The following is a 23,781-nucleotide window of genomic DNA, read 5'->3' on the forward strand; positions in this document are numbered from 1 at the left end:
GTAGAATTTAACGCCACTTTTCAGACAAGATAGGCTATACATGGCGGCCAGTATTAATGGTGGAGGAAGAACCTGGAAAACCCCTGGAAAGAACCACCGACCCACGAGAAGCTACTGGCAAGCTTTCTCACATATCCACATTAGCCGATGAATTTAATTTATTGCATTATAAACAATATGCAGGAAGAATTTACTCTGATTTTGATATCCAAACTATTATTATCCAATGACAATTTTTTTTTCAAAGGTCCATATTGATAAACTAAAGTATTTTAAGGCAAAATTTAGTCTCTGTTTTTCTTTTCTGATGAACACATTTAGTACAATCAGCACCCAAACCAAACACACCCCTGAAAAACAAAGTGTGTTTAGGCTTTTTATAAGAATGACAATTTACCCCCAAAACAAATTTTCTAAGCAATTTTAAGTTACACCAGTTTGAGTTGGCAGATTTAACTCAGTATGGTGAATATAAGAAAGATAAAGCCAGTTTACACATCAATTCACATGACATGTCCTTACCAAAGACAAAGCTATTCTTGGAAAAACAAACCATTTGTGCAATAAAGACATGCTTGAGTGACCACTTAAAGTAGCATTAGGAACCATTGTTTAGCTGAGGAATATCTTACTCTGGCAGTGGACAGCATTCAACTGCTTCATACAGGGCTTTTAACAAGGAAATCATGACAAAATAGAAATGGTCTGGGCTTTTCATCATACAACATGCATTTAATAGCAATGAAGGTAAAAGCTCATCACAAAGAATCTAAAACTAAGATAATTTATTTTATGGATACTTACTGGCACCAAACAAAGGTATGGCTATGGTTTTCACATTTACCCATTCATTTGTCTTCCTCAAAATGTTGTCAATGGACTTCTTGATTGTTACAGTAGACCTGAATTCTTGCCTTATTGTTGAGTTATTTTTTATCACCACATGAACAACCACATTAAAAGGATTGTCCTCTCCATATATTATAACCACATCTCCAAGGCTATGTTTCTTGCCCTTGAAACATTTTTCTTTCAAGCTTTTGTACTTAGGTTTTTTCAAAAGTTCTGAAGCAATACTCCCTGTCCCTGTCCCTTTGGAGTCATCTGGACAAACAACTGCATCCATGTTTCTGAGTTTAAGAATGTCCCCTTCATAAATATGAACAACTTGTTTTGCAGAAACATGAAATACAAAATGTTTTTTATGATGCTCTTTGGACTCATAATAAACAGGAGACAATTTCTTAGATATAGCAGTTTCACACTGGCTGTTGTCTGCTGCATGAGTTCCTTTCTTATGACCATCCCTTCCAGTGTCCTTTGATTGCTGCCTCTGAAAACTTGATGAAGATGCAACATAATTTTGTATGTTGTAGTTTGGTACCTTCCCATTTTCAATCATGGTTCTGAATGTATCCTGCATCAGCTTAACAACATGTGGGAGTTTGTCAATGAAGTGGATCTCTGTCAGGGATTTTCCTGGTTCTGATTTTCTACTGTAGTCAAGAACAGCTTTGGCAAACTGGACAGCACACATGTCTTGTGATACACTATATATTCCTGAAAGAAAAAACAATGGATGATCATATTAACATTATCAGGGCTGAGCAAATATTTTTTTGACCACTAGTCCAGGACAAGTGGTTTCAGAAAATTCACTAGTCCCACCTTTTTCATCACTAGTCCCATCTTACTCTTCACTAGCCCCACCTTACTTTTCACTGGACCCAAAATGGCAATCACTTGCCGAGATTTGATGAGACGTATGTATTTAATCCATAGAAAAAAAGAAGAAAAAATAATGAAATAATATACAACATAATTATTTCATAAAAGAATTTAATTTTTCAAAAACATTGGTTGTTGTATATTTCGCTTCTTCAGGTTCATGTATATATGTTTTAGCTGATGGATTTGAAAATATGTCCATGTATATGTCTGCCACCTGCACCAGCACTAAGCCAGCAGTTGATAGCTGTGTCTGGGTTAAAGTCCTCAAGCTCTTGTCCATTTGCAGAAATGTTCATTAGCATTTGTAAACTCTTTTGGTTTAAGGAATTCCTCAAAGAAGTTTTCTCCGAATCGCCGTTATTACCTTCCTTTTTTTTTGGGCGGGAGCACCATACAGATGTCCCCCCCCTTCCCAAAAAAAAGAAAAAAGGTACTTTATATATGTGTGTATCCCCTCAGATATGCTGTGTGATGTTTAGTTACAGAATTTTTTATCAAAAATTTATTTTGAAATTTTTGATGGGGTATTTTATTTCCCTTCCTTGCAAAAATAATTTAGCAAACTCATTTTATCCACAGAGTATCAGCTTGCTTGACAACTACTTCTAAAGTGATAATAACATCAATTTTCTCTTTTAAATACGAACTGAAACAGCTGAAAATTAGTGTAATTGTTTTGCTTCAAACACAATATTGCATGTGGAAGGTAATCATCAGTATAATCAATTATAAATTAAAGAATCATTACTGTCATTTAATCAGTTCATAAAGGAAACCAACACTGATGTCAGTAAAGTACATTTCATTAATTTAATTATACTGACTCGCTGGATTAAAATCATAGTGAGTGCTCGTTATGATCTAGATTGAGTCAACTCATTGCAACAAAACCGCTTACAACACTGCTAATTGATCACAGTGGCTTTCTTTTGTTTGACGTGTTTTGATTTGCCGATAATTTGGTCACTTAGCCCAATATGCAGTCTAGCAATAATAGGATGTAAATGTATACACGAAAGGGGTAGAATCAAGTATTCAGTATGCCCAGAGGGCATGATTGGCCAAATAAAGGTAGATATAATGATTAAAGCATGAAAATAAGGACTAGCCCGACTTTTTTAAAAGCATTTGTCCCAGACTAGCGACCTGGAAAATTTTACTTGCCCGACTTCAAAAATGACTAGTCCGGAACGTCGGGCTATGGGATTTGCTCAGCCCTGATTATGATGATGATATATGCACAATTAACAAACTAAATCTGTCATCATCTAACAAAACCCATTTTTACACGACATACTTATAACCTCTTGACATGACGATAGTGTATACGAATTTTATGATCATGTTTCAAATGGTTTGGAAAATATTAAAGTTACGTTGAAAATCCAAATCACATCACACTGTCAGTGAATGATTCAGTGATAATTGAATGTGCAAAACAAGGTTTTAAAAAAGTCAGTGAGGCTGTGAATGGGGTGGGGAGGTGAACTGGTGAACAGGGCTAACTGGTCAATGAATGCTAGGAATGCAGACTATACTCAGCGGTTTGAGTACGCAATATATAGCATTAATGTTAGATTCTTGGGTGAATAAAATGGATTATGGAATGATGTGAATGATTACCTTTTCACTGTTAGAGAAAGCAACATGGAGCTGCAATGACAATCCAAAGTTCATTGATTACTGTTACTGGTTGCAATGAGAATTTAAGATGATGTCACTCTCACTACTCCAAAATAAATGACAGTCTAAAAAAGATGCTGTATTTGATTGCTGAAGCCACTTTTAAATGGTTGACAATTGATCTATTAACATAAGGTTATGAACATTATTAATACAGACAATTTTTAACATTCCAACTTACTGGTACACAAATAATGATTTTGTTATGTATTGAATTGCATAATATATGTTTAAACAAACTGCATAAGCAATAATTTATATGCAACAAAAACCAACTAAGTTAACTTCATAATATTAATTATGCATGTAAATTGACCTAGGGGGACTATCTGCTGCTAAAGATGCATTTCAGTCCATTTTGTCAGTGAATGACTTGGCGGTCACAACAAAACATTACAGTGGGGCTGTGAAACTCCAACAGAGTTCTACAAAACATTACAGTGGGGCCGTGAAACTCCAACAGAGTTCTACAAAACATTACACTGGGGCTGTGAAACTCTAACAGGGTTGTACAAGGCATGACACAGTGGGGCTGTGAAACTCCAACAGGGTTGTACACGACATTACACAGTGGGGCTGTGAAACTCCAATAAAGTGTTATGGATAAACCTTTGATAAGGTATCTTCAATAGCAGCTTAAGCTGCCCAGCTAGAATTGAGACAGACCATGAATGTCAGGGATGATTGCAATAGATATGATGATTCCAATAAATGGATATAGTTTGAACACATACTACAGTGTGGACAATAGAATTGGAACTTGATGCTCAAACTGCTAACCATGTTCTTGTCTCTTGAGATGTCCTTGCCATAATAAGTTAATTTCTGCAGATTTCTGCATAAATGCATGTTTCTGTTTTTGCCTCGCTTTACAAGGGATTGACAACTATAACAATAATAATCATAAAAATAATAATAATAATAATAATATATTTAGAGAAGGTAACTCAATTAGTTATGGGAACTAATTTACACTGAGGCCATCTGTTATGTGCGATATGAACAGTGTATACAGGACACTGTTACAACAATATGGTTCAACACTAAAGAATTGATTTATTCTAAAAATCACAGTTTCAAGCTCATAACACATGCACAAGCATCAGTGAGAACATAAAAATAAACAAAATATAATATACTAAAATTAGTCTGTGAAAAAGAAATATAAGCTCAAGAAAAGCTGGAGGTATTTAGAGTGAGAGTCTTAAGATTTCATCCATTTAAAGCAGTGATTTATGAAAAGAAGAAATGCCAGGAGCTTGCCCTATGTCACTGGGAATAATGTTCCATACCAGTGGACAAGTATAGAAAGCTCTTTGTAAACAATTCCTTCTTTGGCATTGGTATAACACAATTTTAACTTCTAACTGACCTTACATTTGGAATACTGTCCACACCTCTTTGCTGGAAAATATTGAACTAGTAGACAAAAGTATCTTTTCTAAATACTTTCTACGTAAAATTGGCCTTTCTAATGAATATTCTGTCATATACTGGTACAAGTTTTATATAATTCATTTCACCCTGAAATATATAAAATTGTAAAGCCTTGAGCCAACAACATGTGCACTGTTATAGTTAACCTTTCATTACTGTGGGGCCAAAATTCAGGACAGAAAGAGAAATGACTGAGATGACAACAGGTCAAACAGTTTGTACAGACAGTGGTATTGTTTACTTGTCTTAAGAACAGTTTACTATGCTCTGTTCTAATCCAACAGGCATAATACTATGCTCTGTTCTAATCCAACTGGCATAATACTATGCTATGTTCTAATCCAACAGGCATAATACTATGCTCTGTTCTAATCCAACAGGCATAATACTATGCTATGTTCTAATCCAACAGGCATAATACTATGCTCTGTTCTAATCCAACAGGCATAATACTATGCTATGTTCTAATCCAACAAGCATAATTATGCTAAAGACCTGTTAATTGAGGGCCAGTCTCAGCCTGCCACGACTGTATATAGATATTAGTCTTTGGAGGGGAAAGAAGGTGGAAAAATGCACCCCCTTGAAGGTGGTTTATGTCAAGTGGATACATTTTAAACTTATCCCTTTAAAAGTGGTGACATCATGGAGACTATGGTGTCATGATATGCATGGCATAAAAATTGAATTATTATTACACTAACTTTACAAAGTATTACAAGTTCTACTTTTGTCAGCAAAATGTGTGAACTAGCTTGGCTTGTTTTGAATATTAATCCGATTTACCAAAAATGGTGATAAATAGAGATAAAGGAAAGAGGAAAGAACATGGGTGCTTGGGGATATGTCATCCAAACAAAATCAAGCTTCTTTATTTTTTTACAAGAAGCCATATAATGGATACCAGTATTCTAATTTTAGTAATGCTTGCAATAGTTTATCATGGATTGCCATCATTTAAACTAAAATTGATTGGATGCCATGGTGGGTTCTTTCAAATTTGGTAAAATTCTATTAAACAATGTTCAGAAGTTGCTTTTTGGCTTTTTAATTCTTTTAAAATAATATCAATACTGTAGTCAAATGTTCTCTGTTCAAATAGGTCAGGCTTTAAAAGTTGAACACAACAAATATTGATGAACATCAGACAATATAAGACACTGGGTAGAAGCAAAGATATGCTAAAAAGCTCACTTGTAGCATGGTCATAAGTCTTTGCTCAAATATTTAATTAATTAAAGGCAAACCAAAAATGTGCCATATTACCTGAACTGACTGAAGGCAATGCAACTGAAGAAAGGCCATTCCTTTCAGCTTCAGTGAAACATCCATAGATAGCTGCATACAAGTCTTCCTCACAATCCTTGACATTTTGAAGATCATATGGTTGATAATTTGACCAGCATGGTCCCACTGTATGGATAACACATTTGTATGGAAGTCTACCTGCAGTTGTAGTCACCTGACAACCTACTGTGATCCTGCCCTTTTCACTGATTATTGCATTCCCTTCCTGGATCAGTTCTGGGCCTGCAGCATCTGCTATCACTCTGGCAACCCCATCTTCATGCTGCATTCTGTCATTAGCAGCATTCACAATACAATCAACGGGAAGATTGAGAATATCTGCCTTGTATACAACTACTTTAATATTTTCTTTGGTGTAGAATACTTCTAAATCAGATGCATCCCTGGACCATGAAAACTGCTTTCCTATCCCTCCTGACTTAACTGATGACCTGAAATCTTCAAAAGAAGCCTCTGTTGCTTGAGATTCACTGAAAGTAGTAAATCTCTTTCTGCATCTCCCACTTTCTTTGACTCTTCCACTTACTGCTTTATCCAATGCATCCTTTGACCCAGAAAAATGCTGTCCTTGCCCTCTTGACCAAACTGGTGACCTGAAACATTCATCAAGAACCTCTGTTGCTTGTGATTTGTTAACATCAGTGAATCTTCTCCCACTTCTCGCACTTTCCTTGACCTTTCCACTCCTAAATTTGAGCTTGTGTTTAAATATCATAATGTCATCCTGCTTGTCACTGTACACAACCACCTGACTCTTTGTCTCACTAAAAACGCAAATTGTGTCCTTTGAGTGCATTTCTTCTATGATGTCTTTTACAACATTCTTTTCCTCTTCATCAAGGGAAATCTCCTCAAATTCTTTGGTTCTAAGCACTTCTAACTGTCTGCTCAAGTACTGTTTTATGGAAATTGTAAGTCCTGGTGGTCCTTGTATTAGAATAGCATTATTTTTGTCCCAAGAAAGTTGTATATTTTCCATCCCTTTAAAGCCATTTTCAAGAATCTCCAACGCCTTGAATTCCACTTCAGACACCTCATGTAATGTATCAATATCGCTATATGATTCCTCATTTTGAGTACTTGATGTCATGTTTTTGCCTAAATCATTTATTTTATTACCTAGCCACTTTTCACATAAGTCTTCCAAATAATGCTTTACAATAACCTGGTTACTTGTTTTCTTGATATGAACACCACCTTTTTCTTCCAAACTGGTTGTCATTGTTTCCATCTGGCCTGAGTTATATACCCTCTCTACAAGAGCATCAGGAAGAAGAAATTCTAAATTCTGAAGTAACTGTAAGAAAAAATATAATTGAATAAGATATTAGATGATAAAAAACAGACATATGAAAATACAATGTTGTGCGCCAATTTTAGTGGGTCTAAACTGATTTGAAACAGGAACATGTAATTGTTGGAAACACAATAGCAAGGCAAGAAACACTGAAATACCAAAATAGTACATTACAATACATATCTGACAAACCATCAGAATTTATCAATCTGTTTATAAGATATACCTTTATGTTCAAAATACATGTAAATACTAAACTCACTCTGGAGAAGATAACAAAATATGTGACCTAATGCTCAGCTTACAGAAATGACCATGGCATGACATACAAAATAATATCCATGCACTTTAAAGCAATCTCGTTGTAATCTTTGTTGCAACACTTGATGAATGTAACATGGTATTGATAATAGGGCACAGGGCTCAAGTGCAAACTGCAATTCAATTCAGAGTCATCTTTGTGTAGGTACCATTGACCCACTTCTGACATCTGATGCACATCTTATAAATTCAGTGTATATTAGTATGCTTGAGCTGAAACAATATTAAAAAATGTTGACATGTGTAGTGCATGACAAAACAAGTACAGTAGGTAACATTGGCTATTCTGTACAAAAACGTTTTTTTATGACACCTGATACAAGTGAGAAATCAAATATTTTCTAGTAAAATATGCTTCTTTGATAATACTTACTAAATCACAATACCTTAGGAGTACTACTACCTCACAAATCCAGCACTCATGGGCTAAAACTTTTTAGCTAAAAAGCTAAAAGCTATTTGCCCACCTAGGTGGCAATTAGAGTTGTCTCCCGCTGATACCAGGATTAATGCCAAATCCCAAGAAATCATCAGTTGCTACTGGAGTGGAAGGTATGCTTTCGATATTGATGCAGTTTTGGGGAGTCTGTATGTATATTATGACTGGGTAAGTATTATCAAAGAACATCTTTTACTAGAAAAAAATTAATCAGTTTCTTCTTCAAATAACCTACCTGACCATAACACCTCAGAAGAATATGTAGGAAATGAAGAACAATACATCCCCTAACCCTGGAGAGACCATCTATGGTCCCCTAATATATGAAAGACAGCTAGCTTCGAAATAACCCAACTGGAAAATGGACTCCATATGTCGGGGAGCAGCTTTGAAAAGGGAAAACTCCTGCAAAAAAACTCCCTCCTGCAAATCCAGTGGAAGTCATGAAGCACATCTTTATGAAGCTGTCAAGTGACCTAGATAGGTAGCCTTGTGCATCATGGATAAAGTTTGTACCAGAACGTGTTGCGTCTTAAGGATGCAATATTACTGATAAAAACTGGATAAGTGTATTGGATCTACATCCCACAGCATCATTAATTAACAGGGAACATGTTCACTCATATGCATTGTTTGTGGTGAATGTCCTGACTTTGTTAGCCAATTTGCAAATCAAATTCATTCATGTGGGGTTATTTCCAATATTCGGAACAGATATCCCACTTTATCCAGGATGATAGTGTCCGTGTTGATATATCTCCCTTCACTCTTTTGAAGGCAAGATGTTCCCCCTCAATGCAATTGTTCAGTCTTCCTTAAGCATAACTTCAGAGCTTGCACTGATTCCTGTAGATGACCTTGAGATGAAGTGTCCAGAGTAGACACGAATTATTACTGATATCTGAATACCCATGAATGGTAGTGTGTTCTTGGCAATGAAATCAGGGTGAATCATGAATGATAATGATCCATCTTGTCAGAACTGCATGTATATGAGTCCACCAATTTGGAAAGGCATTTGCTGATTCTGCTGTGGCAAGGAGGCAGGACTTGTTGAGCTGAACTTACTATGCTCGAGAGCAGTTCAAATGGTGTCTTGTTTAACCAGGTTAATACCCATGATATATTCCACTTCAGCAAGGATCCAGTATCATTGGAAAGGTGAAATCCAAACAGAGAATAGGATGATCTAAGATATGCCATTCGAGTGAAGTAACCAGGATGTGGAGACACTCCATATCTATTGTTTCCTGAATCACCTTCAGAACCTGAGAAGCTGGAGAAGTGTATACATTTGTCTATTCCAATGTACTGAAAGTGCATCGATGACCCAGAACTTTTGGATCTGGGACTGGTGAGCCAAAGTTGGTTTTTGGCACTCCATCTTGTCACCAGTAGTTCCATCACAGGTCAATCCAATCAAGCATCAGTTGTGTGAAAAAGTAGCAATGAAAAGACCATTCTGTTTGTACCTGTTCATCCTTGTGGAAAAATGAGTCTGCCAATATATTAGCCAACCCAGAATATGTCAAACTTGGACATGGATTTGTTGTTGAGGACATCACTTCAGAATATACCAAACAAGAATACAAAAGTCAGGAGGCTTGGTTCTGCTTTCACTGGAATTGTCAGACTGAAAAAGAACTTGATTCCCATGAAGGTTCTGCAGCCACCAATGAAACAATTTCAGAATGGGTTTCATTTCAATAATGTTGATATGGCAGTCCAAAATGATAGGAGACTTGTCACTCCCAGTCCTCTGTGTTTGCATCCATACTTATCATGAATGTCTGCGGTTGTGCTTGCAGAGGTTATCCTTGATGCAAGTCCAGAGTGGTTTCTTTGCCTTCAAGATGCAACCTCATATTGTGGTGAATGTGACAGTTATTTTATGGAACCTTGAACCACTTCATAGATCCAGTCCGGTTTTGGCAGGAATTTCCACTGATATCCCTCACTCAGGACAGTAACAATTCGGCATGTAAAAAGCCAGATGCATCACCACTCACACCCAGTCAGTTTCTTAAAACCAATTATAGCTATTCTGCTGAAACACTACCATTTATAGGAACAGTACACCCTAATTTGTGTCGACAAACTCAGGAAGATAAAGATGTAAATTTGGCAACATTTTTATATCATATTACAGTGGCCCAGATTTAGATCCAACCAAAATCGACCTGACCCTAGGTTAAACAACTCTCTGACCCTGACCCAATTTATTCAGGTGTTTCCCATATACATAATTAGTGAGGCTCATTCACACAGAAGACAAGAGATTGATGAATTAGATATTGGTGATATGGCACCAAGGTATATGGGATAGGGGTTTTATGAGTATCACAAGATGTTCTCAGCATAAACAGCAGCCCATCTTCATTGGTTTCTGAGAAACAACACATTGTTCTGTGGTTTCTTTGCAAATGATTGTGCAAATATATTTTCACTGTTTAACATCACTCTCCTATTATCAACCTTTTATCCTACCATTTTGGATAAAAACAAAACCTTGGCTCAATCCACTCTGTAAGCTCACTAACATTTTAGGTCAAACTCGAGATGAATTATAGTGCAGTAGAGAACATAAACCATGAAAGGTCGTCAACTGGATAGATGTAGGAATTTACAAGTCTGCCTAAACTATAAAGCAGAACATTAACAAACTGTGTGAAAGACTTCAAAATCATTGCAGACTCATCAAACAGACAAATCAAAATTGTTAAACAATTATGCCTTGGTTGTTTGCTATTTGGTTTCTGATTAGGGTTTGATACAGTCAGTTTGATACAGTCAGGTTTAAAAGGTTTAGCCTCACTTTCTTCTAAATGCAAAAACTTTGTCTTGACATGTAAACAAACTGCAGTCATTTCACAGTTATTGCAAACCTGAACTGGATATGGTTACTTGCTTGGTCCTTATGACAGAATTCCTTCCTCCAATGATTGCAGAATTAATCCTTGCCGAAGGAAACTATTCTGGGAAAAAGATACTTATTTTTGACCTCCATCCCCCATGATATTGTTTTCCTTCCCATCTTAAAGGATCTAATCGACAAGCAAGAACACTCTTTGTCCTATGAGACCATTGATCATGCTGTTCTCATTATACAGAAACAGGGGGGAGGTAGCTGGCTTAGCAAGACAGACATTAAAGATGCTTTTAAACTCATGCTTATCAAAGAATCACTTTGGGCTTTTATAGAATTAGGTAGAACAAAAAAATACTATTTGTTCACTTGCTTGGTCTTAGACAGCAGATCCAGTCCAAAAATATTTTAAGACACTTATTAACTCACTTCAGATCAGAGCACATCAATTTTTGGGACATTCATTCTGTATAGAGAGAGCCAATGGTCTTCACACTGTTACACACATTACATTCAAATGGATTCATGCTAGATTCAAAATGCACAATCAAGTGCGTGTTCATAGGACTAAAACTTCATTTTATATTCTCAATTTTTATGTTCATTCTTGCAGTGCCATGTAACAGCCTGTTTAATATTTTGCAGTCTCTTGTGGGTTCTCATTTGCTATTTTCTTATCTCAAAATATCAAATTAGTGTGGCCTCTGTTTTACTCCCAATTCAAAAACTCTTTTCACCCAAGTACAGACCTCAGGATCACCACAGATCAGTGGAATATTAGAATAAGGGGTACATCAAGGCTGGGATCAATCCACCTTAGACTGCTTCTGGAAGCAGCCCAGCTCTAAGTAGCTATTACACTGGGATCATCTCAGTACAGATCCTGGAATCACCTCAGTACAGACCCTGGGATTACCTCAGTACAGACCCTGGGATCACCTCAGTACAGACCCTAGGATCACCTCAGTACAGATCCTGGAATCACCTCAGTACAGATTCTGGGATCACCTCAGTACAGACCCTGGAATCACCTTTGTACAGACCGTGGGATTACCTCAGTACAGACCCTGGGATCACCTCAGTACAGATCCTGGGATCACCTCAGTACAGACCCTGGGATCACCTCAGTACAGATCCTGGGATCACCAACAGGTCATTAGAATGTGAGCAGCCAGCTCTAAAGTAGGGATTATACTGGAATCACACAAGCACAGAACGAATGACGAAGCACATTTACTTTTCAGTACATCCCAAGTCATAAAAGTTAGTTTGTGTTTTAAGCCTCCATTGGTAGCAATCATAAGCTATAATTTTTTCCCTGCAAAAAGGAAACTTTCACTGCACAGTTAATGTGTTCCAGTCACTTTGGAAAATGCAAAAATCCATCAGATCCCATTACTTTTATTTAAGCTTGGTACTGACTTCCTTTGAAGAAAAGTCCTTTGTTTTTAATAAAAATTCTTGTCAGCTCTCTTTGATGAAGGGTGAATGCATTATTGAAGTCATTGCTAAAGGACAGCTCTGGAGAACCAAACAAATACCCATTTCTTATTGTGGTCAACATCAAATAATTGTATTGCATAATTGAGACTGATTTTTTTCTTCCAGTTACTGAGTATGTTTTCATAACAATTGATGCTTCAAAGGTAATCTATTTCCTTTGAAATTTCAGCAAACTATTTAATCTGGGTACATTTTTAAAAAGGAATTGGCCATTATTTGCACTATTCTAGTAACTAATCCTCCTTGCCTATTGAATAAACCAATAAGTAAGATTTTTTCTTTTTCTTTTACATTTGTGGTAGCAGCATGATGCTGCCTTCAAAGCATGCATCCGAACTTTAACACAGGGTCAACAGACAACAGAGACGCAGGTGTTCCGGCCTGATGACAGCAATTATTACAGAAAATATGAGTGTTCTGAGGGATTTAATTCTGAGTGAAAAGAAGAGGAAGTTTACTTACCATCCAGGTACAAATGTCAGTCGTTGTAAATATATTAATTACTAGGGAGTGGCTGAAAATCTGACAAAAGAAAGATTACTAGATAATGCCTCATCTGGTTGATCTCCATTACCAGATATGATAACAACAAAAAGCAGATATCTCTCAACATACAGTACTTAATGCTAGATGTCAAGATAAGTGGATTATGATATAATAATGTACTGTTTAGATGATTTGTTGATATGGACAAAAAAATTGTTTATGTAACAATAGATAAATTTCAGTACATTTTGTATCCCGTTTGTGGCTTCGTTTCATGGGGCCTCAGAATTTCACCATTCCAAACCAATGGTTGTACAGTAGAACCTGTCTTGAAAGACCACCTCTTCTGCCAAAAAATATTGGTCTTTCAAGGCAGGTGGTCTCTCATTACAGGTAATAACAGTATATAATCAATAAATCCGTGCATGGAGATACTGGTCTCTCAAAAGAGGTGGTCTCTCATAGCAGAGGTCTCTCAAGACAGATTTTACTGTATATACAAGTTTAAACAGCCAACATTGTCACCAATAAATAAAAAATGCCTGACGGTATATTTTGCCATCAATAAGGAAAAACATTTTCCAAGTCTGCGATATTGGTGAAGCCCTACGCAATCCCAGAATAAACTTTTTATGTATTGTTTCTGTACTTTTAAGAAGAAAAAACTACTTTTGCATGTACAAGAAAAATACATACAAAATTTCAGGAGCCACGCCATGATCATCTTGTATTATTCATATGCGATCTCTTCCCCAAAATGATAATAAACTTTTTACATTTTTTCATACTTTTAAGGAAGATTTTTTTGTTCATGTACGAGAAAAATACATGTATACGAAATTTCGGGACCCACATCATGACCGTGTTATATCCAAATTCGAGTTATAGTGGGGTCACACTGTACCTGCAATTATGACATATTCTCTTGTATTGTGGTACCTATATACATGTACTTGCAATCACGACTGATTCTCTTGTATTGTGTTACCTATATACATGTACTTGCAATCATGACAGATTCTCTTCCATTGTGCTACCATGTACCTGTTGACTACAATCAATTTGTAGCAAATGAATCAAAGTAAATACCAAACAAAAATGTCCTCTCAGACCGAATTTTGTTATAGGCAATATGAATTTAATAACTACTGACCGTATTTACTGCAGCCATGACAGATTCTCTTGTATTGTGCTACCTATATACCTGGTTAATGCAATCATGACAGATTCTCTTGTATTGTGGTACCTATATACATGTACATACAATCATAACAGATTCTCTTGCATTTTGTGCTAACATGTACCTGTTTACTATAATCAAGATAGATTCTCTTGCATTCTATGTACCTGTTCATTTTTTATATCTACTCCAAAGGTTTTGCATTTTTCCTCCTGCAGTGTTGTACCTGAAAAGATAAAAAAAACATACTGCAAATGGCACAATACACCCATCATGCAACCTTTATCACTACTAGTTATGGTGACCTTTGACCCATGGACTTGACCTTGGATTTTTTTAACCATAACTAAACCACACATATTCAATCTACAACAGTTTTCAAAATAGCACTTATAAACAATACCATACTGGCTATATCCAGTTTAATTCATAATTAATGCAAGAATAACAGTCAAATGATACATGATAAACTTACCAGCACTATGTCCGATGTTCAAAACTCTTACCAGTACAATGCAATTTTCATAACAGTGATGTTTAAATTTAGAATTAAACTGTCAAGAAAGAAAGTAAAACTTTGAAAACTGAATGAATATGTGAGAAAAATGTTTCATCAAACAACAGTTGCTTTTTGAATGTACACTTTCAAACCAAAACTGAAATTAGGTTAAATGCACTGCAGTTTCCAAAATAAGTAGTTCACTTGACTGGAAATGGTGCCAACATTATGTTTTTTGTATTACTGTATACAGGGATACTTCTGAATATTCCAATCATTAAATCAACACACTAAATTTGCAATCAGATAAATTACAATTCTTAATTCATTTTTTTACTGACTACTAATAAATAACGGCTTTTCTGCAACATTGAGGAATTTCGCTTTAAAAAATATGGGACATTTCTTGATCAGTAACAAATCTGTTTTTATTGCAACTTTTTCCACATGAGTGTTAACTCATGTCTAATGGGATCCCAAGGTATTAAAGTTATTGTCACTGCATTACAATAAAGAAATATTTGAGATCACCACCCTACAACTTATATGTATATGCAAATCATGCTTATGAAAAAACGAATTTAGATATTAAGAATTTTTTTGGGCTTCTGGTCTATTCTTTTTTTTTTGGATTTGACCCAATGGGAACATATTTAATTGAGTGTGAGTGGGACTAAGTGGGGGAGCAAGCATGGAGAGATGTGTTTTACAAACACTAGCACATGTAATATCATTGAATTTTACTTGCTTTGGCACTTAACAGTATAAAACATAATGTGTTCAATGTTGCTTTAATGGTTGCTGATTATATTCAGCCATATTTTGGTCTGATAATTGTTGGCTGTTATTTGGCATTATTTTCACTCAACACAGCATCTGTTCCACCCAATCAACTCCTTTAGAAAACTGAGATTTCTCTGCTTACTCTACTAAATATATACTTCTTAAAAACTGGTTGGGTGCTTTCTTTCATAAACTTCCAAGTCTTTGAAATATGACTTATAACAATGATACAAATATTCACATATATTAACTGAACTGTTGGCTTTTCATTGGAATCACTGTATTTGTTGAACAACAAATGTCATCTGCACCTGAGGGGGCAACTGTTTTAGCTGTATCAAACAATAAAGGTGACCAACCTTCTCTCTATCATCTCTCAGTGTTATTTGAAAGTATTCTATTTCTAGCAATGGCAGCCAATAATTGTTATAATTTTGTACAAATTTCTAAAGCTTTTAACAGTTTAAGTCAGGACTCTTTCAATGAAAACTAGTGAATTTCACATTTCTAATTATTAAATTATCATTTTTTTAAAAATTGATAAGATCCTGTTTCATGCATCTCTTCCCAAGACCATTTCAAAGTCCTCAAACTGGGACATGTTTTATTTTTACATAAATGATTTTTACTCAACTGTCTAAAATTTATATGACTCTTTGAGTATGTTCTCAACTGTGCTTATGCATGTTGAAACCACAAATTGACAAAAAACATAGATATCAACACATTTGCCCATGATAACTCATAAATGACTAAATGGCCATAATCAAAACCAAATTATCTTTCAAAAGAAAGTAAGATGACAAAATACAATATTGATTAAATAAAATATAATCTGATACAACATCCATGTGTTCTGTATAAACTTGTGATGTCACATGACACAAGTGTATATAATAGTGTACATGACACAATATTTTGTGACCAGTTCAAAATATTTTATTTTTCATATTCATTTTTAAATCTACAAGACCACATGGAATTAATGTGTTGTTGTTTTGGGTTTAACACAATTTCTGAGTACAAGATAGGCAATACATGGTGGCCAGTGTAAATGGTTCAAGAATAACCAGGGAAAACTGTGGTAAGAACCACAGACCGTTGGGAAGCTAATGGCAGTTGTGGTGATAATGGTGGTGTTCAATAAGTGAATACATACAATTATAAGCAAGTAAGTAAATTTGTAACTATCACATTTAATCAGTCAGATTCTATGCATATGTCTAACTCCATAATTATATCTACATCTATGATGGTCCCAGGGGTGGTTTTAGACAAGTCATAGACAAACAATGCATGAATATTCTAAAGGAATGGATGCATATTTGCTGCCTATGAAACATCATGCTACAATTTGTAAGCAGGCAAAAATCAACCTGAACGCCTATCATTCATTGCCCTTTCATATCAAATGAATACTCATGTAAGACAGTCAGTCTATTTACCAAATCAATACATGACTGGCTCAAGAACAACAAAGTGGTCAAAATTAAATACAATTAAATTCTGATATTAAATATTACATATACTCACAGTTGATGAACCTGACCTAATTTGTATTTATATCATGTGAATTTGTTTTAAATTTCCATAAATTCTATAGATAATCAAAATGACTAGCAGGTATACAGTGGTCAACCTCATGACAAGAAGCCACCTACCTTTTATGGTCAGAATACCTTGGCACATATAAGTTTGAATTACAAAGTACCCCTCAAGTAAGGCCACCTCTCTAACATGACCAGTGGTCAGCATATTAGTGCAAAACTGTAAAATGTACCCCTCACAAGCAGCCACCTTTTATTTTAATATGTACCCAGAACCAATATTTAATTCATATGGTAAGGTAAGTAATCTGATTATATTTACCGATATCTCTTTCCCGATGTCAGGTTTTCGTTACCAAAAGAAGTGTTGACTAAAGTACATGCACCACTAAGGCCAATATTACAGTGTTTCCCTTTATGCATATTTGTGTCAGGGATGCATGCTGGAGAAAAATGACACACATTTTGTCGCTGTGCATTTTTTTTATGCAAAGGATAATGTGATCAGGATTGATATAATATCCAATGCATTTGATACACAATGGGATCATGTATACTTCAAGCACAGGCATTGACTGGTTCCCACTTTTATTGCTCCCTGTGTTTTGCTCCTCTTTTTGTATAGCAGAGGGCAACGCAGGGAACGTATGAAACAAGGAACCAGACTAGCATAGACAATATTATGATGGAGTAGTTTCCTCTAATGTTGCGAGCTCTCACGCAATTTCCATCGAGTTCAGCAAGATGTCATCTAGATGTTTAACCTCAGTGCTTGTTGCACTAGAAAGTGATCTCTGGATTAAAATGTCGTGCACTAAAAATCATTAGCGAAGAAAGTGAAAGAAGCAGAACACAAAAGAGTAACTGTGGATCTAACTTTAATGAAACATGGAGAAAATAATTCCCTTGACTGGAATATGGGACATCCATTAGAATTACTGGTGTGGCTTCTGATCGTGTGATTTTGAAGACAGCAAAAGTGAATAATCCTTTCACGATAGGGCTTAAGAATTTTAAAATATCTGCCCTTGTTCACCACAAGAAATCTAGAGAACATATTATAACCCAAGACATTCTTTCACAACAAAGAAATCAGTAAACATATCAAAATAAATGCATTATTTGGATTACAAAGTCAGCAGGTCTTTGCAGATTATTTTGGTTTTTAATTTTGCTGCAATAAAAGAAAGATCTTAAAGTTCAAGTGTAACTTATTACAAAGAAGATGAATTATTAGCCTTCTTGATTTCAGGATAAATATGATCTAGGACAAAGTACAATGAAACCAATGATAGTACACATTTTATGACAGGTAGTAAATTAACTGCCATCTGGTTAAAAAGATTTGGCTTTTTGTATCGGCTTGTATGTAATGTGTTGGTCTATAATACTGCTTCAAAAATATTATAAGGAGATGTTTAAAAGTACAACTTTAAAAGAAAAATGAACTAATAAAATTATTCTTTGAATGGACAATGCATTTGTTTATTAATTGTACATGTTGGTTTATTTGTATGTTTTGAGAAAGAGTATGTTGTGCAAGTTGCAATATCCTACTTCAAGCTGAAAAAGTATTAGTCAGATTAGTATTAGTCAGGAAATTTATCAGTACATTTTTGACATCAAACATTTTTTATTCGACCTCTAGTTCTGACACCAAGGTTTTTTAACCCTCAATTTTACACCCCTGGGGAATAAAATGATACATGTATTATAACATTAACAACAATGTTTACAGAAAATAGGGTCATCAATGTTGTGATATAGTTTTGGGCTTCACATAGGGATGAGATCTTCTCTTTCATGATTTAGATTGGATGAAACTGTCAAGATCATAACATGATCAACATAGGATAAATATAGATTTTGTGGATCAACACAAAGAAAGAAATTAATCCTAAAAAGCAGGGTACCAGACGAAAACCAAAAAAATCACATGACCGTAAATGTATCCCTTCCTTTATATACAAGGCATTTCATCTACTCTACGAATTTTTTATCTGCATAATTGAATTTCAGTTCCATACAATTAGCTACATAGGAATAAATCATTTCAAAACCTTAACATGTCATCATATAAATGGAGAATTAATACTTTAGAAGAAAACGTTATTTGACTTGATGACAATGGGGAGAGATCTAGAGTTATTGCTAAAATATTTTATGTTGTGAGGATTCAAATAACAACAACATGTGTGTGTGTGTGTGTGTGTGTGTAGCTTTAACAATCCAAGTCATATTGCTATGATGCCTGATTTCTGACAGTGGGGCATCTTGCCCCACCCAGTCACATTATCCAGACACCATGCCAAGCAGTCCTAACCTCTTTATGCTGAGCACCAAGCAAGAAAGCTCCTAGTACAGTGTACCATTTTTATATGTCTTTGGTTAACAATATCACAACAGATAAGACGAATATCCTGCAGCAGTGGAAAAATGCAGTAAATGGAAAGAAAATTAGTTTAAATGCCAAGTAATGTATGTACATAGTTATAAATGACATTTTTGAATGATACTGCCAACAATACCACACTCACATTTCATGCTCAAGAATAAGAACTATTAATATTAATGTATGTTAACTGAAATAAGTCTGTTCTTAAGACAAGAAGAAGTTTTTAAATAATTACTGCTACTTTTAAACGAAGATATTAAATGCTTTGAAGTTATCTGTAGCTTTCTTAATCTAGACACATTCTTCTCACATAAATAGTTCCCCTCTGGAAAGGCCACCTTTTATACATGATCACTTTCCCAGTGCAAAACTGGTAACCATATAAGAGGGGGGCCAATGTACTTGTAAACTACTGTAACATAAATAGTGTGAATTTCTTTAAGTTGCTTGATGTAATAATTCATATTTATACTTACTTAAATTTGTGAATTTGTCCTTTACCCCACCCCTAAACAACATAATACAATATTTTGTGATCATTTATATAATTCCAACACTTCAATTATAGTTTTCAATGTTCTTAAATAACTCTGTTAAAACATAAAGGTCTTGTCAATTAAAACTTAAGCACTAGTACAATGCCAATGACAGTTAATCAGGCTTTTTTAAAACAATGTGCATATTTTTAATATGTAAACATGTTTGGTCAAACATGAGTTTCAACATTGCTGACGCAGTGGTCAAACCATGGGAAATGTGAAGCAAAATCTACCATTACAAGCCTTTGTAATCCCTAAGAATCCTGTTGGCTGACCAATTTCTGATGTGAACTCTGTGCATGACTCCTTGACCGATAACGTGAACAGAAAGTGTTAATAAAGTTTGATGTTTTCAAAGCACAATAAGGGCAATGGCTGTTGACTCATTTAAATGAAAATGGCATCATACCATTATGCCAGCCACATACATGAATAAGTTGAGACCCCAGATTTATCTCTTAACAAACTCTACAAGATTATCTCTTAATAAACTCTACAAGAATGAACTCAAATGATACTTTCATGAGTGACATAATAGTTTACCATCATTTATTTGCCTTTCTGGTGTTTCAACAAAGTCACTCGCTTTATCATAATCACTGGAAATACTGTCTGAAATAACTTTTACAGAGTTTTCAGTTGATGTGTCATCCAGCGTTGCAGTGTCTGAAATTGACATCAAAGCAAAATTTTCATTCAAAAATATATATTTAAAAAAAAACAATTGTTTTCAAAAGATATGCTGCTCATCAGAGCTATATGTGTAACTTTCCAATTATTAATCTCTGTTTACAAGTACACAATATAACAATATCAGGCAATAATTAATGGTTTAGGTAATTATTACTGTAAAATGTCTTCATTATCCTGTACTGATTGCACCCTTTAATTTTCTTTATACCATCAATCCATAAAAAGTATGATACTTTCAGTACTGCAACTTCTTGTACAGAACATTTTATCTGTATCAAAGATTTTCAAATTGTACATACTTAGAGTTTGGAAAAGGTTTGCTAACATAAATATATCTGGCCCAATGCAGCCTATACACAACACAATAAAGCAGATAAGAGCAGTTTCAACAGTAAACAATTGATAGACCTGTTGCCTCCACAGTCGATGTGATGTAAAGAAACCTAATCATGCCCTCTTAAGTGGATTTTTGCATTTCCCTTCAAATCTTTTCTTTTCCATATTTAACATTCTAGATATTAACTAAATTTAATTCATGTATCATGAATACCACTACCCCTTGTTATGACTCTAGGCCTTAAAATATTTAACAGAAAGAAATTAGTGAAATCAACAATTTAACTAAAATTAACAAGCAATTTATTTCTCTTTCTTTACAATACAAAATGAAAATTCAATAAACATCTACAATATTGTGAATTAAAGTTCAAATAATCCAAAATGTTCGAAGTCCTATGACAGAGAATGTTCCGAAATGAATTCCAATAATCTTGAATGTCATGATGTACCACAATTATGCAGTCGAGAATGTTTGTTTCAAGTGTTATTCCAATAGGCAATAAACACTTGGTAATTCCAATGAATAATGTAAATAAATAATTCCTCTCAAATTTTATCTGAACACAACAGAAAATTCTGATCAAAATGTATTCAAACAGACTGACCTAAAATAGGAATGATTTATTAATTTATCAAATCCCTTTTAAACACATTTTAATTTATATTAGATGTATAAAACTTACAATTATAGACAAAAGTTAGCTATGTAAACATACTGTTTACAACTTACAAGCATGGACAAAAGTTAAGTAAACAATAACATAGTGTGTTAATGCATAACACTCTCTATGTTTAAGATTATTTATATGAAAATAGTTTTTAGAGATTTCTATCTAGATTCATAACTAGGTTAAACTCTCTTACCATAATAACATGATATATATATGGAGTGTTTTCTTGCCGTAAGCTCATTTATGCCTTTTAAGGTGATACTCTAAACCAAGATATTTAATTTTATGACTGGGTAGATATTTTGATATTTTTCATAATGAAGCTCTTCACTTACAATATCTTCCATACACAAAAAAGGGTCTTCCCTGTGAAAAACAGCATAGTAGAAGACAAAAGTGAAACATTGTAACATACAGGCAATTGAACAATTCTGAATCATAAAAAACCAAGGAGAAAAAAACCATTAAACCTTCTAACTCACCATCATCGTTACCTCAAAACGGGTAAATACGAAGTATGGACAAAGGGAGCTAATCCAAATACCGACAGATGTATGCTCCATGGTTGCATAATGAACATTGGAATATACATTATACATTACAATACAGGTAATTAGCTAAATCTATGTCAATGATAAAAACAGCAAAAAATGAAGAAAATGAAAATGAAAATAAATTTTTATTGCATATGACATGATTCCAGGTAACAAAATGGGAACAAAAAAATATATGTGAGCCTATTGAGGGAAAAACAAAGAAACAAGACTGAACTGAATAGGACTGCCAGGAGGAGGGAAGAAAAAATATTTAGTTTTTTTCTGGACTGGGACTGGATAATTTAGGGCAGTGAGCTTTATCTCTAAATGAAAAATAGCCTGAATTAAACTGGGCCTATGTTTAGAAGAAAAACAAAAACAAAGCAATCTACCCTAGGGAATGGCATTATGAAAGAAAACAGATTATCTTGGAGCAAAAAATTAACATTGCTATGCATTATTAAATTATTATTAATACATATAATATTAAACACCATTACATAATTTAATTTTATCTTTTCCTTTCCACCTTTAGATTTTTTTTTCATCATTATCAGCTGGAAATAACCCATAAGTTAATTTGCAAGATTTCGTGCATTAATTTAAATCATTGTCACTATCATAAAAGTCACGGGTGTTTTCACAGTGCATGCATTAAAACATAAAACAAATGTAAGAGACAGATAGAATTGAAATAAGAGAAATAAAACTTATGTTCTCACAACAGTCCACAAGAAGTTTTAAATCTTTTTGGAAATATTACTGTTCCAAACAGCTTGCCATACCCAAAATAAATTGTTGATTCTTTGTTTACAAAATCTATCAGAAACTATCATGAATAAATCGAATCAAATGTATTTTAATTTCTCATGAGATAAATTTAATGATAAGATAAAAAGACTAAATCTGTACTCAAGAACATTCTAGAGGAGAATTAAAAGTGGTAACCACTAAAATATTTATGATGACAGAGATGTGTAGGTTCATTTTGTATATCTTTAAGTAGAGAAACTTGCTAATTAAAACATGTCCGAAATTATATGATAATTTTGTTTGAGGTATTTAATTTATTAAGAGCATTTCTGAGACAGTGTTTTAATGATGATGTTGAAGTTAGAGATCAGAGCATTTTCTATAAATATATAAACAATTATGAAGTATATAAAACTGGGAATTTCATATGCAACAATCTGTTTATTAGTATATTCTTTTTTAAATAAGTTATCCGTGTGAAATAAATGTTTTGTATTATAAGGATATAAAAAACAAATTTAAAAACCATGGTAACTAATGTTCCTGGGCAACCAGCTTTGAAAAGCTTGTTTCCCAATACATTTTTCTAGATACCCAGTAAATTACTGCAGTTGCTTCCAAGACAGCTGGTATAAAAAAATGTTTAAACTTTTGTTATATGTCGAGTCCTTGTTTCATACAGTGCTAGTAGCTTACCATCAACCAAGCTAATGGAAAGTATCACATACACTGATCCACTTATTTAATCAGAATGAGATCAGCAAAACGATGGTAA

General features: G+C 34.4%; 1 protein-coding gene across 3 annotated transcripts in view; it reads right to left on the reverse strand.

The window, feature by feature from the left end:
* Positions 1-23,781, reverse strand: part of LOC149795875 (uncharacterized) — a 58,937-nt gene that overhangs the window by 6,740 nt on the left and 28,416 nt on the right. Inside the window, exons 8-11 of one of the 3 annotated variants that reach the window (XM_089965796.1) lie at positions 20,558-20,680; positions 14,419-14,477; positions 6,118-7,456; positions 805-1,560 (exon numbers count right to left, since the gene is read on the reverse strand). In XM_089965796.1, coding sequence (XP_089821922.1) covers positions 805-1,560; positions 6,118-7,456; positions 14,419-14,477; positions 20,558-20,680 — 2,277 coding nt within the window. The remainder of the gene's footprint in view (positions 1-804; positions 1,561-6,117; positions 7,457-14,418; positions 14,478-20,557; positions 20,681-23,781) is intronic. The other 2 variants (XM_089965798.1, XM_089965797.1) reach the window with 2 other exon arrangements.

This window comes from Sinohyriopsis cumingii, chromosome 7, assembly GCF_028554795.1.
Source record: "Sinohyriopsis cumingii isolate HCF-2022 chromosome 7, ASM2855479v2, whole genome shotgun sequence".
Taxonomy (NCBI): Eukaryota; Metazoa; Mollusca; class Bivalvia; order Unionida; family Unionidae; genus Sinohyriopsis; species Sinohyriopsis cumingii.